General features: G+C 48.4%; 1 protein-coding gene across 3 annotated transcripts in view; it reads right to left on the bottom strand.

Moving 5' to 3' along the window:
* LOC129714977 (spectrin beta chain, non-erythrocytic 1-like) overlaps positions 1–19,109 on the bottom strand; it is a 194,598-nt gene that overhangs the window by 65,371 nt on the left and 110,118 nt on the right. For all 3 annotated transcript variants that reach the window (XM_055664781.1, XM_055664780.1, XM_055664782.1), the window contains 8 exons: positions 16,118–16,269; positions 14,013–14,186; positions 10,615–10,706; positions 8,245–8,325; positions 6,255–6,370; positions 4,949–5,061; positions 3,257–3,444; positions 1,277–1,394 (listed from right to left, as the gene is read on the bottom strand). In XM_055664781.1, the coding sequence (XP_055520756.1) occupies positions 1,277–1,394; positions 3,257–3,444; positions 4,949–5,061; positions 6,255–6,370; positions 8,245–8,325; positions 10,615–10,706; positions 14,013–14,186; positions 16,118–16,269 (1,034 nt within the window). The remainder of the gene's footprint in view (positions 1–1,276; positions 1,395–3,256; positions 3,445–4,948; positions 5,062–6,254; positions 6,371–8,244; positions 8,326–10,614; positions 10,707–14,012; positions 14,187–16,117; positions 16,270–19,109) is intronic.

Below are 19,109 nucleotides of genomic sequence, written 5' to 3'. Positions count from 1 at the left end.
CACACTCGCAAATACACTCACCCACACACACACAATCTCACATACACACTCACTCGCACACACACACACACTCACTCGTACACAAACACTCACGCGCACACACACTCACACACATATATATACATATAAGGTAGACACAAAACGCTGGAGGTACCCCAGGCAGCATCTCTGGAGAGAAGAACACGTTTTCAGTGTCTGAAGAAGTGTCCTCATTCCTTCTGCCCAGAGACACTGCCTGGCCCGCTGAGTTACTCCAGCATTTTATGTCCACCTTCGATTTAAACCAACCTCTGTAGTTCTTTCTTACACCAATCCGGGGGTCGCTGGGCGGCGCAGACTCGGGGGCCCGTTTCCGCGCTGTATCTCTAAAATCTAAAACCTAAAACTAAACCTTCGATGCCCGCACTAGTAAAAGCAGTCTGCTATTTTAACCAGTTCTGTTTTCATCAGCTACATCCTGTGGTATGTAGAGATGCTCCTGGGAGTCAACATCTCCGATGACCTCTCTTGGACCCACAATACCTCTACTCTGATCAAGAAGGCTCATCAGCGTCTCTTCTTCCTGAGGAGACTGAAGAAGGTCCATCTGTCTCCTCAGATCCTGGTGAACTTCTACCGCTGCACCATCGAGAGCATCCTTACCAACTGCATCACAGTATGGTACGGCAACTGCTCTGTCTCCGACCGGAAGGCATCGCAGAGGGTGGTGAAAATTGCCCAACGCATCACCGGTTCCTCGATCGCTCCCCTCCATTGAGTCTGTCCAAAGCAAGCGCTGTCTGCGGAGGGCGCTCAGCATCGCCAAGGACTGCTCTCACCCCAACCATGGACTGTTTACCCTCCTACCATCCGGGAGGCGCTACAGGTCTCTCCGTTGCCGAACCAGCAGGTCGAGGAACAGCTTCTTCCCGGCGGCTGTCACTCTACTCAACAACGTACCTCGGTGACTGCCAATCACCACCCCCCCCCCCGGACACTTATTATTTTTTTATTCAAATCGTTTGCTATGTCGCTCTTCCAGGGAGATGCTAAATGCATTTCGTTGTCTCTGTACTGTACACTGACAATGACAATTAAAATTGAATCTGAATCTGAATCTGATATCTGACGAGGTTTCAGAACTATGCTGGAGGCTGCTTGACCGAGCGCAATTATCCTTCAGATCAGAAGCTTTAAAAAAATCTAAGATCAAGCGACCTGGAGCATCGATATCACGCCCAACTTTATGAAACGCCGCTGAACTACCGGTAGAAAAAGGCGCCGGCTGGCATCTCACCTTGTTGATGTCTGAGATGAGTTTGCCTTCCCGTGGAATGTAGACTTTCTGATTATTGGCTCGCATTTTGCTTTGTATGGTGAACAGTAAAACCTCCAGATTGCCCTTCTCGATAAACCTGTCAAGCAAGCACGACAAGAATTCTCTTTAACGGCTGGCTGTTCGTGGCCCAGTGGAAGACATTCGGTGCGGTTTCGAGATGCAGCGCGGAAACCGGCCCTTTCGGCGCGCAGCGTCTTCGCCCACCGGCGATCCCCGCACACTCTCGCGCTCTCTCGCACACGCTAGGGACAATTTACAATTTGACCTACAAACCTGTACGTCTTTGGAGTGGTGGGCGGCGCGACTCTGGTTAGCAGCGGCCTCTGCAATCTGTCCGCGTTTTATTATTTTCTGTCTGTGTTTAAATGTAGTTTTTGTTATTTTTTGTAGGGGTGTGTGTGTGGGGGGGTGGGGGGTGGGAAACTTTTTTAAATCTCTCCTTGCACGGGAGACCCGACCTTTTCTCGTTGGGTTTCCGTTGTCGTTGGGGCCGCAACGAGGAGCGGCCTCCAACAGGAAGAAGCCGGGGACTCTGGTGCTACGACTCACCGTCGCCGTCGCGGGGCTGGCCGAGTCCGGAGCGGGTGGAGCGGGTGGAGCGGTGGAGGAGCGCTGCTGCTGCTGCTGCTGCTGCTACCGGAGAGTCGGAGGCTCCAACTGCGGGTCTGGCGGACGGCGGCACCGGGAGCCCGCGGGTCCCTGGAGGGAGACCGCTTTTCAGGGCTCTCGCAACGGCGACTTCCCCCGCCCGAGTTGCGGGGTCGAAGAGCTCCTGGAGCGGGGCCTAACATCACTGCCCCGCGCGGCTTGGAATGGCCGCGGGACTCTGCGAGCGCACGCCGGGGGCTGTAACACCAAGACCCGGTGTGCGACCTCGCACCACCCAGCGTGGCTTTAATGGCCGCGGGACAATCGCCATTGCCAGCCGGGGGCTTTGACTTTAACTCTGTCATCAGTGTGGGGGGGGAGTGCAGTGGAGAGATAAGTTTTTTGGCCTTCCATCGCAGCAATGTGATGGATGTTTATGTAAATTATGTTGTGTCTTGGGTCTATTTATTTGTAATGTATGGCTGCAGAAACGGCATTTCGTTTGGACCTCAAGGGGTCCAAATGACAATTAAATGTATCTTGTATCGTATCTTGTTGTATCTTGAGTGTGGTAAAAAAAACGGAGAAAAACCGCGCAGGTCACGAGGAGAACGTGCAAACTCCGTACAGACAGCACCCGTGGTCGGGATCGAACCCGGGTCTCCCGGAGAAAGCCGCGCAGAGTTGCTGAGGTGGACGCCGACGTTGAAATTTATAGCAGAATTAGGCCATTCGGCCCATCAGATTCCACCTAGGGTTGCCAACTGTCGGGACTTCCCGTGTATTTTGGGCTAAATTGGTTTGTCCCGTACGGGGAACGCCCTTGTCCCGTATTTGACCGCGACTACTCGGGTCGAGGGGACTGTCGGGTCGTCCGGCCCCGCCTCACCCGTCCCGACGTAGTGCAGCCCGTGGAGTGCAGCAGCAGCGCCTCGCCCGTGGCCCCGTCGGTCGGTCGGCAGCCCGGCGTAGCTTTCCGACCTTCGGACCTTCGCTGACCGCCGACACCCCTCCTTCTCACGGGCCGATCGTCGGTTCACGTGTTGGAAGGGGCGCTGGACTTTGCGCGCAGCCCCCCCCCCCGGGGCCAAAACTCCTCAGCTGGCCCACCGGCTGGGCTTTGTGTGCAGTCCAGCACCCGGGGCCAACTCATCGTTCACCCAGCCACGGCCCAGTCGGTCAACGAATTGCCGTCAGGGGAATTTGTCTCGTGTTTTCACCGTTTGTCCCGTATTTGAGGAGTGAGAGAGTCGCACACGGTGGGCCGAAGGGCCTGTTTCCGTGCTGTATCCCTGAATTAAAGTGCGCTGAACCGCGCCGGGTTGAAAGGGGCGGCCCCAGTTCGCTTACTTGGGCGGCTTCTCCACCGTGCGGTAGGTGTTAAACGCCTGGAGCTGGTTCTGAACCCCGTTCAGGGAGTTGGCCAACTTGCGGTCGTTCAGCGTGATGATGGTGAACTCTATCCACTGCAGAAGGTCGGAGGCCAGAGTCTCGTACTTGTCGATCATGTTGTCCGCTTCGATGGCGTAGTCCAACACCTGAAACACAGGCAGATAGTCAGTGTACATCCTTGTCTCCTCCCCCCCTCAGCTAACACTAAACCAACCACGTTCCAATAGACAATAGACAATAGGTGCAGGAGTAGAGGCCATTCGGCCCTTCGAGCCAGTACCGCCATTCAATGGGATCGTGGCCGATCATCCACAATCAGTACCCCGTTCCTGCCTTCTCTCCACATATCCCCTGACTCCACTTTCTTTAAGAGCCCTATCTAGCCCTCCAGGACAAGGGGTCACAGCTTAAGGATAAGGGGGAAATCCTTTAAAACCGAGATGAGGAGAACTTTTTTCACACAGAGAGTGGTGAATCTCTGGAACTCTCTGCCACAGAGGGTAGTTGAGGCCAGTTCATTGGCTATATTTAAGAGGGAGTTAGATGTGGCCCTTGTGGCCAAGGGGATCAGAGGGTATGGAGAGAAGGCAGGTACGGGATACTGAGTTGGATGATCAGCCATGATCATATTGAATGGCGGTGCAGGCTCGAAGGGCCGAATGGCCTATTCCTGCACCTAATTTCTATGTTTCTATGTAGCTCTCTCTTGAAAGTATCCAGAGAACCGGCCTCCACCGCCCTCTGAGGCAAAGAATTCCACAGACTCACCACTCTCTGAGTGAAAAGGTGTTTTCTCATCCGTTCTAAATGGCTTACCCCTTATTCTTAAACTGTGGCCCCATGTTCTGGAATCCCCCCAACATCGGGAACATGTTAGCTTGTCCAAACCCTTATCTTAGGTAGATAAAAATGCTGGTGGAACTCAGCGGGTGAGGCAGCATCTATGGAGCGAAGGAAATAGGCGACGTTTTTGGTCGAGACCCTACTTCAGACCCTGGATCGCTGGTCGGCGGGGATTCGGAGGTCTGAAGAGCATGATTCCGCACTGTATCGCTAACCTTAATAGTCTTACAGGTTTCAATAAGATTCCCTCTCATTTCAAAGTCTACAGAGAGATTTATGCCAGTTGGAAGAGTGGGCTGAAAGATGGCAGATGGAGTTTAATGCTGATAAGTGTGAGGTGCTACATCTTGGCAGGACAAATCAAAATAGGACGTACATGGTAAATGGTAGGGAAGTGAAGAATGTAGGTGAACAGAGGGATCTGGGAATAACTGTGCACAGTTCCCTGAGAATTGAGAATTAAGGGAAAGTTTAGGGGTAACATGAGGGGGAACTTCTTTACTCAGAGAGTGGTAGCTGTGTGGAATGAGCTTCCAGTGAAGGTGGTGGAGGCAGGTTCGTTTTTATCATTTAAAAATAAATTGGATAGTTATATGGATGGGAAGGGAATGGAGGGTTATGGTCTGAGCGCAGGTATATGGGACTAGGGGAGATTATGTGTTCGGCACGGACTAGAAGGGTCGAGATGGCCTGTTTCCATGCTGTAATTGTTATATGGTTATAAACTCAAGAGTGTACAAGCCCAGCCGCTCCATTCTCTCAGCGTATGACAGAGTGGCGACCTTTGTCAAGAATTTGATCCCTTACCTTTCCAATCCGCTTCCCTTCAACGGCCAGCGCCTTCATCTTGGAGAAGTAATGATAGTAAGTGGCCACGTATGTGATGATAGATTTCTCATCAGGCTGGTCCACGCTGACATCTAGGACAAGGGACGGAAGAGGCCAGAATGAGACCAGCAAACGCACACATCACTTCCACATCTACCTGGCCCTTAACTCCAAGAAGACCAAGGAGCTCATTGTAGACTTCAGGAAGTCCAGAGGCGGCACGCACACCCCCATCCACATTAACGGGACGGAGGTGGAACGTGTTTCTAGCCTCAGGTTCCTGGGAGTCAACATCTCCGATGACCTCTCTTGGACCCACAATACCTCTACTCTGATCAAGAAGGCTCACCAGCGTCTCTTCTTCCTGAGGAGACTGAAGAAGGTCCATCTGTCTCCTCAGATCCTGGTGAACTTCTACCGCTGCACCATCGAGAGCATCCTTACCAACTGCATCACAGTATGGTACGGCAACTGCTCTGTCTCCGACCGGAAGGCATTGCAGAGGGTGGTGAAAATTGCCCAACGCATCACCGGTTCCTCGCTCCCCTCCATTGAGTCTGTCCAAAGCAAGCGTTGCCTGCGGAGGGCGCTCAGCATCGTCAAGGACTGCTCTCACCCCAACCATGGCCGCCCCCTAATTCTTCAACTGACGTGCAGGCTTGTAGGTTAATTGGCTCCGGTAAAAATTGTAAATTTGTAAATGAGGCAGAGAATTCCACAGACTCACAACTCTCTGTGAGAAAAAGTGTTTCCTCATCTCCGTTCTAAATGGCTTACCTCTTATTCTTAAACTGTGTGTGTGTGTGTGTGTGGCCCCTGGTTCTGGACTCCCCTGACATCGGGAACATGTTTCCTGCCTCTAGCGTGTCCAAACCCTTAACAATCTTATATGTTTCAATGAGATCCCCTCTCATCCTTCTAAACTCCACAGAGTGTACAAGCCCACAGCCGCTCCATTCTCTCAGTGTGTGACAGTCCCGCCATCCCGGGAATTAACCGCGTAAACCTACGCTGGGCTCCGTCAATGGCACCTGCACTGTTAAAGCATTTTGGTCAACGAAATGTGCTATGGAAATAAAATTGACTTGACTTGACTTCTTGTGTTGTGAGGGTGGGTGACGCGGAGTGCCGTAGCTTGACGTGACGGTGGCGCGGAGTGTCGTAGACGCGGGCGACTACGGGCGTCGGCCGCTGACGTTCGCAGCCGCGGGGAAAAATCGCAACGTGGGACGGGCCCTTAAGCGATCGGAGTTTAGCGTTAATCCGTAAACAAGCGATGTCGCACCTTCGGGGTCAAGGAGTTTGGTGAGGCCTAGTTGCTGCTCAGCCACGTTGAACGCATTCTGCAAGTTGTAGTGGGCGTTAGACTTCTTTAGTTTGTCAAAATCTATCAGATCCGACCTGAGTAAGGAAGAAAAATAATTTAACGAAAAATACGTAACGGCACCTCACAATTCGCTCGGGCGGCTTACAACCCCGCACGGTATGAATATTTGATTTCCCTAACTTCTTTTTTTTTGTTGTTGTTTATTTATTAGAAGTTAATTCAGCACAAAACAGTACAGTGGAACCTAATTTTAGGTGCCAACTATGTAATACCGTAATCCATTCTATGTACAACCTCTAGTTTTATGTTATGAGAAGGAAGGAAGCAAGACAAGAAAAAGAAAACAATAGAAAGAGGAAAAAGTGGAAAAATAGATGGTAGAGAGTAGAAAAACGTGAAGTGTGTATATATAAAAAATCAAAAAGGAAGAGAGAAAGTGGAGAGTAGAAATAGAAGAGAAGGCCCCTTAAAAGAGAATTTTTCAAATCTGTATTCGGAGATGTAGATCTATCCGCGTCATGAACTGAAATCAGCAATCCTTACGGTACCGCTGCATCACATGATTCCAAAAAGTCGATGAAAGGAGACCAACTCCTTAAGAATTGGTCATATTTATCTATTAGTCGGAGTCTCATTTCTTCAAGGCGTGCTATGTCCATCATATTCCTAATCCACATTTTAACAGTTGGTGTGGTTGTATTTTTCCAAAATTTAAGTATCAATTTCTTTCCAATTATTAACCCATAATTAAAAAAACCATTTTGATCTTTATTTAAATTGGTATCTTCTCCTATTATTCCAAATATAATCCATTCCGTTTTGGGTTCTATTCTTGACTTGAAAAGCTTTGTAAATATATCAAATATATCACTCCAAAATTTATTCAACTTTGTACATCCTACAAATGAATGTGTTATATTAGCGTTTTGAAACAAACATTTATCGCATCTGGGAGAGACGTTTGGATAAAATTTATCCAACCTCGTTTTTGAATAATATAGTCTACGTAATAATTTGAATTGAATTAATGATTTCCCTAACTTCAAGTAACCTTTGTATTCCTCCTCTCTCCGCCCCTCCCCCACCCAAGTCATCACAGCTTCAGTCATCTTGTTGCGTATCATTGTCTGTAACTCATTTTCACCTAACCTACTCCCAACAATTACCTGTTTCCTTTGTCGTCATAACTTTGTTGCCTTATCTTTCATTTAAGAATAAGGGGTCGGCCATTTAGAACGGAGACGAGGAAACACTTTTTCTCACAGAGGGTGGTGAGTCTGTGGAATTCTCTGCCTCAAGAGGGCGGTGGAGGCCGGTTCTCTGGATGCTTTCAAGATAGAGGCAGATAGGGCTCTTAAAGATAGCGGAGTCAGAGGATATGGGCAGTAAGGGTTTATAGGAATTCCCTGCCACAGAGGGCAGTGGAGGCCAAATCACTGGATGGGTTTAAGAGAGAGTTAGATAGAGCTCTAGGGGCTAGTGGAGTCAAGGGATATGGGGAGAAGGCAGGCACGGGTTATTGATTGGGGACGATCAGCCACGATCGCAATGAATGGCGAATGGTGCTGGCTCAAAGGGCCGAATGGCCTCCCCCTGCACCTATTTTCTAAGTTTCTATGCAAGTTCCCAGCTCAACTCTGCCTGTCCCGCCAGGTTAACCTACAGCCCTGCCCTTACGGGAACGACGGCCCAAGCTTATAGCCAGCGCGGAGAAGCAGCGCTAGTGTCCCGTCAGTCCAGGCAGGGCTGTAGGATAACCTGGCGGGACAGGCAGAGTTGACTGCATTTAACGCTAGATTGAGCCTCCGAAGCCTCGGGCGTGTGTGTGTGTGAGTGTGCGCATGTGCTCGCGGCCGCCAAGAAATTGTGTCCCTGTCCCCCCCCCCCATATTTTGATAGCGATTTCCGTGCCTGTAACAGTAGGATCAAAGTGCTGACACAAACGTACCTGTGTTTGTGGACAATTGCGTTGAAGGCCAGTCCATCGCGCCAGCTCGTGGTGAAGTTGTGAACGTTAACATTCGGGTACCTGCAAACCAGAGAGGACAACTGAGTCGATCAGACAGCGGCAACTCCCGCACCGAGACACGCACGTGCCGACTGAGAACAAGGTCGCTACGGTGAGGCAGCGTTAGAGTTGTCGCCTCATAGCGCCGCAGGCCCGGGTTCTGTCTCCACGGAGTGTGGGAGGAAACGGAAGATCTCGGAGAAAACCCACGCAGGTCACGTTGAGAACGTACGGTCAGGATCGATCCCGGGTCTCCGGCGCTGTGAGGCAGCGACTCTACCGCTGCACCACCGTGCCGCCCGACTGTATTGGGCATGGATCCCAGCTTCCTGCCATCTTTGCATTAGACTGGAGGAACGCAAAGACCTAGGGACTTAATCTTTAGTGACTGGGTGGCACAGCGGTAGAGTTGCTGTCTCACAGCGCCAGAGAACCGGTTTCACGTTCTAACCCGTGACCTGCCTGGGTTTTCTCTGTGCGAGACTTTCCTCCCACACTCCCAAGTCGGTTTGTCAAGGAGGACTCTCTCTAACTTCTACAGGTGCACAGTAGAGAGCATGCTGACCGGTTGCATCGTGGCTTGGTTCGGCAACTTGAGCGCCCTGGAGAGGAAGAGACTACAAAAAGTAGTAAACACTGCCCAGTCCATCATCGGCTCTGACCTTCCTTCCATCGAGGGGATTTATCGCAGTCGCTGCCTCAAAAAGGCTGGCAGCATCATCAAAGACCCACACACCATCCTGGCCACACACTCATCTCCCTGCTACCTTCAGGTAGAAGGTAAAGGAGCCTGAAGACTGCAACGTCCAGGTTCAGGAATAGCTACTTCCCCACAGCCATCAGGCTATTAAACCTGGCTCGGACAAAACTCTGATTATTAATAACCACTTTCTGTTATTTGCATTTTATCAGTTTATTTATTCATGTGTGTGTATATATTTATATCATGGTATATGGACACACTGATCTGTTCTGTAGTCAATGCCTACTATGTTGTGTTGTGCTGAAGCAAAGCAAGAATGTCATTGTCCTATACAGGGACACATGACAATAAACTCACTTGAACTTAGAAACTTAGAAACATAGAAATTAGGTGCAGGAGTAGGCCATTCGGCCTTTCGAGCCTGCATAGCCATTCAATATGATCATGGCTCATCATCCAACTCAGTATCCCGTACCTGCCTTCTCTCCATACCCCCTGATCCCCTTAGCCACAAGGGCCACATCTAACTCCCTCTTAAATATAGCCAATGAACTGGCCTCAATTACCCTCTGTGGCAGAGAGTTCCAGAGATTCACCACTCTCTGTGTGAAAAAAGTTCTTCTCATCTCGGTTTTAAAGGATTTCCCCCTTATCCTTAAGCTGTGACCCCTTGTCCTGGACTTCCCCAACATCGGGAACAATCTGGAGAAACCCAGCGGGTGCAGCAGCATCTATGGAGCGAAGGAAATAGGCAACGTTTCGAGCCGAAACCCTTCTTCAGACTTTGTGTAACCTTCGATTCTCCAGCATCTGCAGTTCCCTCTTAAACATCGGGAACAATCTTCCTGCATCTAGCCTGTCCAACCCCTTAAGAATTTTGTAAGTTTCTATAAGATCCCCTCTCAATCTCCTAAATTCTAGAGAGTATAAACCAAGTCTATCCAGTCTTTCTTCATAAGACAGTCCTGCCATCCCAGGAATCAGTCTGGTGAACCTTCTCTACACTCCCTCTAGGGCAATAATGTCCTTCCTCAGATTCGGAGACCAAAACTGTACGCAATACTCCAGGTGTGGTCTCACCAAGACCCTGTACAACTGCAGTAGAACCTCCCTGCTCCTATACTCAAATCCTTTTGGCAATGAAAGCTAACATACCATTCGCTTTCTTTACTGCCTGCTGCACCTGCATGCCTACCTTCAATGACTGGTGTACCATGACACCCAGGTCTCGCTGCATCTCCCCCTTTCCCAATCGGCCACCATTTAGATAATAGTCTGCTTTATTTGCACTTTACCAGTTTACTTATCCATGTGTGTGTGTATTTATATCATGGTATATGGACACACTGATCTGTTCTGTAGTCAATGCCTACTGTGTTCTGTGTGCTGAAGCAAAGCAAGAATTTCATTGTCCTATACAGGGACACATGACAATAAACTCACTTGAACTTGAAGATGCACTGGATTGTAAGTTGATTGGTTTGGTAAATGTAAGAATTGTCCCTGGTGGGTGTAGGACGGTGTTAGTGTGGTCGGAGCGGACCCGGTGCGTTTCCGCGCTGTATCTCTAAACTAATCGAAACTAACCGTGCCACCCCTGTACTCACCCTGCTGTCTTCATCTGACACCAGAGTAATAGCGCATCCTTGGCGGACTTCTTTTCCTTATTGTCCTCCGTTTCCACACTGATGTCCTGGATCTGCAGAAACGCAACAAGAGTGAGCTGAATACAAGTGTAAGGAAGGACCGCAGATGCTGGTTTCAATCGAAGGTAGACACAAAAGCAAGGGTTACTTGTTACAGTGGCATAGAAACATAGACAATAGGTGCAGCTACTCATTAAGAAAAACCAGGTGAGTCGAGAACACGACGTGCGCCAATTCCACGCTAGCGTGGGCGCGCTCCACGCTGGAACGAGGCTTGTCAAACAGCTGCTCCTGTACATCTGTTTCTCACTAATGTAACATAGGAAATAGGTGCAGGAGTAGAGGCCATTCGGCCCTTCGAGCCTGCACCATTCGCCATTCAATATGATCATGGCTGATCATCCAACTCAGTATCCCGTACCTGCCTTCTCTCCATACCCCCTGATCCCTTTAGCCACAAGGGCCACATCTAACTCCCTCTTAAATATAGCCAATGAACTGTGTGGCCTCAACTACCTTCTGTGGCAGAGAATTCCACAGATTCACCACTCTCTGTGTGAAAAAAGTTCTTCTCATCTCAGTTTTAAAGGATTGCCCCCTTATCCTTAATCTGTGACCCCTTGTCCTGGCACATTCAATATGATCATGGCTGATCATCCAACTCAGTATCCCATCCCTGCCTTCTCTCCATACCCCCTGATCCCTTTAGCCACAAGGGCCACATCTAACTCCCTCTTAAATATAGCCAATGAACTGTGTGGCCTCAACGACCTTCTGTGGCAGAGAATTCCACAGATTCACCACTCTCTGTGTGTGTGAAAAAAAATGTTTTTCTCATCTCGGTCCTAAAAGACTTCCCCCTTATCCTTAAACTGTGTGTGTGGCCCCTTGTTCTGGACTTCCCCAACATCGGGAACAATCTTCCTGCATCTAGCCTGTCCAACCCCTTCAGAATTTTGTAAGTTTCTATAAGGTCCCCCCTCAATCTTCTAAATTCTAGCGAGTACAAGCCGAGTCTATCCAGTCTTTCTTCATATGAAAGTCCTTATCCTTGAAAGTCATGTCCTTGAAGGAATGTTACACTTTGACCGCAGACAGGGGTTCAGGAGATAATCGAACTAAACTCCACGCAACATTCATTGCTGTCAAAAGGCAACTCTTCCAAACACAGTCTCTTATTTAATAACTTCTTTATTGTAGTACTTAAAACAGTAGGATATTCATCCAAACTTATTCTTGTTTAAGTACATTTTGATCTCACTCGTAGACAAACTCAAGCATGTTCGAAAGCTGTGACCTCTCATCAAACTAAACTATGATTATTAGCGAATCTGCTCGAGAATCTCAGCCGCAAACACGCCTCCGACTATGTATAAAATCCCACCCACATAATTACAGGCAGATAAAATATAAACATAGACAATAGGTGCAGGAGGAGGCCATTCGGCCCTTCGAGACAGCACCGCCATTCATTGCGATCATGGCTGATCGTCCCCAATCAATAACCCGTGCCTGCCTTCTCCCCATATCCCTTGATTCCACTAGCCCCTAGAGCTCTATCTAACTCTCTCTTAAATCCATCCAGTGACTTGGCCTCCACTGCCCTCTGTGGCAGGGAATTCCACAAATTCACAACTCTCTGGGTGAAAAAGTTTTTTCTCACCTCAGTCTTAAATGACATCCCTTTTATTCTAAGACTGTGTGGCCCCCGGTTCTGGACTCGCCCAACATTGGGAACACTTTTCCTGCATCTAGCATGTCCAGTCCTTTTATAATTTTATATAGAAACATAGAAATTAGGTGCAGGAGTAGGCCATTCGGCCCTTCGAGCCTGCACCGCCATTTAATATGATCATGGCTGATCATCCAACTCAGTATCCCGTACCTGCCTTCTCTCCATACCCTCTGATCCCCTTGGCCACAAGGGCCACATCTAACTCCCTCTTAAATATAGCCAATGAACTGGCCTCAACTACCCTCTGTGGCAGAGAGTTCCAGCGATTCACCACTCTCTGTGTGAAAAAAGTTCTCCTCATCTCGGTTTTAAAGAATTTCCCCCTTATCCTTAAGCTGTGAACCCTTGTCCTGGACTTCCCCAACATCGGGAACAATCTTCCTGCATCTAGCCTGTCCAACCCCTTAAGGATTTTGTAAGTTTCTATAAGATCCTCTCTCAATCTTCTAAATTCTAGAGAGTATAAACCAAGTCTATCCAGTCTTTCTTCATAAGACAGTCCTGACATCCCAGGAATCAGTCTGGTGAACCGTCTCTGCACTCCCTCTATGGCAATAATGTCCTTCCTCAGATTTGGAGACCAAAACTGCACGCAATACTCCAGGTGTGGTCTCACCAAGACCCTGTACAACTGCAGTAGAACCTCTCTGCTCCTATACTCAAATCCTTTAGCAATGAAAGCTAACATACCATTCGCTTTCTTTACTGCCTGCTGCACCTGCATGCCTACCTTCAATGACTGGTGTACCATGACACATGTCCAGTCCTTTTATAATTTTATATGTTTCTATAAGAACCCCCCCTTCATCCTTCTAAACTCCAGTGAATACAAGCCTAGTCTTTTCAATCTTTCCTCTGTGAGGTTATAGTTGGAACATACTGAGTTAAGCAAAATGGCTACCACACTTGTGGTTAGAGAAATCAAGAGTCAAACCGCTGGGTTGAAAGTTGGCCAAGCGAAATATGAAGTGATGTATATAGTATAGTATAGTTTCTTTATTGTCATTGTAACATGAACCATGTACAACGAAATTTAAAAATGTCAGCCAGTCAGTGCACCATTCAAACATTTCTAAAAGCTAACGATACATACAAGGTAAAATATTAAAGATAAACAACTAAATAAATATCACGGACAAAGCACGCATACACACCCAACCCTCCATCCTTCTGTCGATTTCACAGTTACCACAGTCCCTTAGTCTGTATCATGGATGATCAGCCATGATCATATTAAATGGCGGTGCAGGCTCGAAGGGCCGAATGGCCTACTCCTGCACCTAATTTCTATGTTTCTATGTTTCTATGTATCGCCCCTGCGTTCCTTGGCGGCTACATTTAGTGCTTTTATAGCAGTGGGGTAAAAACTGTTTTTTAGTCTATTTGTCCTTGTCCTTGTAGATCTGTACCGTCTGCCTGACGGCAACAGTTCAAACAGGGAGTGTCCGGGGTGGGAAATGTCCTTTATGATATTCTGGGATTTTTTGGTGCAGCGGGAACTGTGTAAGTCCTCCAATTTGCGCTGGGCCTCACTCGGACAGTGGAGGAGGCCCAGGGCGGAAAGGTCAGTGTGGGAATGGGAGGGGGAGTTGATGTGTTTGGAAACCGGGAGGACTGGCGGTACCTGGAATCGGAGGATGATGGTCCAAATCAGGCCGAGGGTGAGGCGGTGGTTCCCGTCCACGATGTCGTGAGACCCCATGTTCTCCAGATGAACCTTCTGCTCCTTCAGGAACTGCAGGGCCTTGTCCACGTTCTCCAGGCAGTGAATCCGCATTCGCCCCTTGGTGGGCTTGGGCTGGTAAAACAAGAGACAATAGGAGTTAATATCCACAGGAAATGAACTGTAGATGTCAAGTCAAGTCAAGTCAAGTCAAGTTTATTTGTCACATACACATACGAGATGTGCAGTGAAATGAAAGTGGCAATGCTCGCGGACTTTTGTGCAAAAGACAAACAACAAAACAACCAAACAAATTATAAACACAATCATAACACACATATTCTTTTACATAATAAATAATAGAAGGAAAAACGTTCTGTAGAGTTAGTCCCTGGTGAGATAGGCATTTACAGTCCGAATTGCCTCTAGGAAGAAACTCCTTCTCAACCTCTCCGTTCTCACTGCATGGCAACGGAGGCAATAGATGCCGGTTTGCGCCGAGATATCGACGCAAATACGTTGGGAGTCACGGTGGCGCAGCGGTAGAGTTGCTGCCTCACAGCGCCAGAGACCCGGGGAATAGAAATAGAAATAAAAATACATATATCATGAACAAATTAAACACTCTACTCTCTACTAAACATCAACAGGCGTTCCGATCGGCAGCGGCTGCAGTGTGTCCAGGTTGGTGGTTGGTGCGCGATACTTTGGCAGGGGGCAAAGTCCGTTTATCTGTCTTATAGCCTGCGGGAAGAAGCTGAGGAGCATCCTGCTGGTTTTGCAGCTAATGCTCCCGTACCTCTTCCCAGATGGCAGGATGGAGAATAGAAACATAGACATAGAAACATAGAAATTAGGTGCAGGAGTAGGCCATTCGGCCCTTCGAGCCTGCACCGCCATTTAATATGATCATGGCTGATCATCCAACTCAGTATCCCGTACCTGCCTTCTCTCCATCCCCCCTGATCCCCTTGGCCACAAGGGCCACATCTAACTCCCTCTTAAATATAGCCAATGAACAGGCCTCAACTACCCTCTGTGGCAGAGAGTTCCAGAGATTCACCACTCTCTGTGTGAAAAAAGTTCTCCTCATCTCGGTTTTAAAGGATTTCCCCCTTATCCTTAAGCTGTGACCCCTTGTCCTGGACTTCCCCAACATGGGGAACAATCTTCCTGCATCTAGCCTGTCCAACCCCTTAAGAATTTTGTAAGTTTCTATAAGATCCCCTCTCAATCTCCTAAATTCTAGAGAGTATAAACCAAGTCTATCCAGTCTTTCTTCATAAGACAGTCCTGACATCCCAGGAATCAGTCTGGTGAACCTTTTCTGCACTCCCTCTATGGCAATAATGTCCTTCCTCAGATTTGGAGACCAAAACTGCACGCAATACTCCAGGTGTGGTCTCACCAAGACCCTGTACAACTGCAGTAGAACCTCCCTGCTCCTATACTCAAATCCTTTTGCAATGAAAGCCAACATACCATTCGCTTTCTTTACTGCCTGCTGCACCTGCATGCCTACCTTCAATGACTGGTGTACCATGACACCCAGGTCTCGCTGCATCTCCCCCCCTTTCCCAATCGGCCACCGTTTAGATAATAATCTGCTTTCCCGTTTTTGCCACCAAAATGGATAACCTCACATTTATCCACATTAAACTGCATCTGCCAAACATTTGCCCACTCACCCAAGTCACCTTGCAGTCTCCTAGCATCCTCCTCACACCTAACACTGCCCCCCAGCTTAGTGTCATCCGCAAACCGGAGATATTGCCTTCAATTCCCTCATCCAGATCATTAATATATATTGTAAATAGCTGGGGTCCCAGTACTGAGCCTTGGGGTACCCCACTAGTCACTGCCTGCCATTGTGAAAAGGACCCGTTTACTCCTACTCTTTGAATATGTGATGCGATGGGTGATAGGGGTCTTTGATGATGGAGATGGCTCTGCTGATACATCTCTTCCTGTATACGTGTACAAACAGTGGCTGCAGCTTAATATTAACTCCTTATTGTTAAACCACGGGCCAGAGGGCGCGGGGAGGAGAGGCGCCCGATACTGACCAGTTGTTCGCCCGATAGCACCTCGAGCAGCCGGATCAGCATGCGCCCGTCCCTCAGGTCCGTGTAGAGGTCCGTGATCCGACACGTTACTCTGGCTAAGTGCGAGTTCACCCATTTCGTGAAGGTTTTCTTCTGGACCGCCTCGCGCTCGTCTGAAAGAACAACAGAGGCACCAATCAGAGCGGATGTGGACAGGATGTTGCCACCATCTTTGGTTGCCACCTTGTGGCTGGGGTGCGACTCGCAAACACGATCGCCAACTGTGTCCCGTATTAGCCGGGACGTCCCGTATATTGGACCGTACGTAGAAAACATAGAAAATAGGTGCAGGGGTAGGCCATTCGGCCCCTCGAGCCTACACCTCCAGGGTATTTACCACTCAGTAACCTCATTGAAGGACTAATATAGCCACATCATGAGTATAGAAGCTGGGATGTAATGTTAAAATTGTACAAGGCATTGGTGAGACCAATTCTGGAGTACGGTGTACAATTTTGGTCACCCAATTATAGGAAGGATGGCAACAAAATAGAGAGAGTACAGAGGAGATTTACTAGAATGTTGCCTGGGTTTCAACAACTAAGTTACAGAGAAAGGTTGAATAAGTTAGTTCTTTATTCTCTGGAGCGCAGAAGGTTAAGGGGGGACTTGATAGAGGTCTTTAAAATGATGAGAGGGATAGACAGAGTTGATGTGGACAAGCTTTTCCCTTTGAGAATAGGGAAGATTCAAACAAGAGGACATGACTTGAGAATTAAGGGACAGAAGTTTAGGGGTAACATGAGGGGGAACTTCTTTACTCAGAGAGTGGTAGCGGTGTGGAATGAGCTTCCAGTGGAAGTGGTGGAGGCAGGTTCGTTGGTATCATTTAAAAATAAATTGGATAGGCATATGGATGAGAAGGGAATGGAGGGTTATGGTATGAGTGCAGGCAGGTGGGACTAAGGGAAAAAAAGTTTGTTCGGCACGGACTTGTAGGGCCGAGATGGCCTGTTTCCGTGCTGTAATTGTTATATGGTTATATGGTTAGATGTGTCCTTTGGGAGACAAGCAACAAAATGGCTTTTCATTCAGTTCCTGGGGTGGAAGATTGCAACCTTCACGTGGTCCGCCCCGTTTCGACTAATGCAATCAAGTCGACGTGCACAAACGGAAGATCAAATAGAACAAGTTGTCCCAACAACTTTAGGCTGTGCACGCAACACGAAAGAAGATTCAGTTCCTATGTCTTAATTTTCCCTTTCATTCCAGCTTCCTGTTAAACATAGAAACATAGGTGCAGGAGTAGAGGCCATTCGGCCCTTCGAGCCTGCATCGCCATTCAATATGATCATGGCTGATCATCCAACTCAGTATCCTGTACCTGCCTTCTCTCCATACCCCCTGATCCCATTAGCCACAAGGGCCACATCTAACTCCCTCTTAAATATAGCCAATGAACTGTGTGGCCTCAACTACCTTCTGCGGCAGAGAATTCCACAGATTCACCACTCTCTCTCTCTGTGTAAAAAATGATTTTCTCATCTCGGTCCAAAAAGATTTCCCCCTTATCCTTAAACTGTGTGTGTGGCCCCTTGTTCTGGACTTCCCCAACATCAGTCTGAAGAACAGTCTCACTGTCTCCGACTACATTCTATCTCTGTCCTGTCCTGTCCACTCCCCCGACATCAGTCACCCATTCCTTCTCTCCAGAGATGCTGCCTGTCCCGCTGAGTTGCTCCAGCAATTTGTGTCTATCTGCGGTGTAAACCAGCACCTGCAGTTCCGTGTGTTCAAGAGGGAACTGCAGATGCTGGAAGATCGAAGGTACACAAAATTGCTGGAGAAACTCAGCGGGTGCAGCAGCATCTATGGAGCGAAGGAAATAGGCAACGCTCCATAGATGCTGCTGCACCCGCTGAGTTTCTCCAGCAATTTTGTGTACCTGCATAGAAAACATAGAAATTAGGGGGCAGGAGTAGGCCATTCGGCCCTTCGAGCCTGCACCGCCATTCAATATGATCATGGCTGATCATCCAACTCAGTATCCCGTACCTGCCTTCTCTCCATACCCCCTGATCCCCTTAGCCACAAGGGCCACATCTAACCCCCTCTTAAATATAGCCAATGAACTGGCCTCAACTACCCTCTGTGGCAGAGAGTTCCAGAGATTCACCACTCTCTGCGTGAAAAAAGTTCTTCTCATCTCGGTTTTAAAGGATTTCCCCTTTATCCTTAAGCTGTGACCCCTTGTCCTGGACTTCCCTAACATCGGGAACAATCTTCCTGCATCTAGCCTGTCCAACCCCTTAAGAATTTTGTAAGTTTCTATAAGATGCCCCTCTCAATCTTCTAAATTCTAGAGAGTATAAAACCAAGTCTATCCAGTCTTTCTTCATAAGACAGTCCTGACATCCCAGGAATCAGTCTGGTGAATCGTCTCTGCACTCCCTCTATGGCAATAATGTCCTTCCTCAGATTTGGAGACCAAAACTGTACGCAATACTCCAGGTGTGGTCTCACCAAGACCCTGTACAACTGCAGTAGAACCTCTCTGCTCCTATACTCAAATCCTTTTGCAATGAAAGCTAAGATGCGGCTGGGAGCGGGGATCCCGTTGAGGTGGCGAAAAAATGTCGGAGGATCATGTGCTGAGAGAATGGGGTTGAGCGGGAACAATAGACCAAATGGCGGAGCAGACTTGATAGGCCGAATGGCCCCGTTCTGTTCCTGTGTCTCATGGCGGTATGGTGTGGGAAATCTTTTAAAAGGGAACAAACAAGTCTGAATTCCCTTCGCCCTGTGGCTGACCTAAGTATTCGGAAGACCAGCCTGTTCTTGCTCTGTCTCCAAGAAGCTGTCAGGACACTGGGAGGACTCCTCCCATTGCTGGTCGCTCTGGAACGCAGAGGCAAAGAGGTTATCCACTTACGATGAGAAAGAACATCCTCCCAAGGCCATGAATCCTTGGAATTCCTTATTTCGGAGAAACATTGAAGGTGGTCACAGGATA

The sequence above is a fragment of the Leucoraja erinacea genome, chromosome 44, assembly GCF_028641065.1.
Source record: "Leucoraja erinacea ecotype New England chromosome 44, Leri_hhj_1, whole genome shotgun sequence".
Taxonomy (NCBI): domain Eukaryota; kingdom Metazoa; phylum Chordata; class Chondrichthyes; order Rajiformes; family Rajidae; genus Leucoraja; species Leucoraja erinaceus.
The sequence above is the reverse complement of the archived record's forward strand: the minus strand, read 5'-3'. Positions and strand labels throughout refer to the sequence as shown.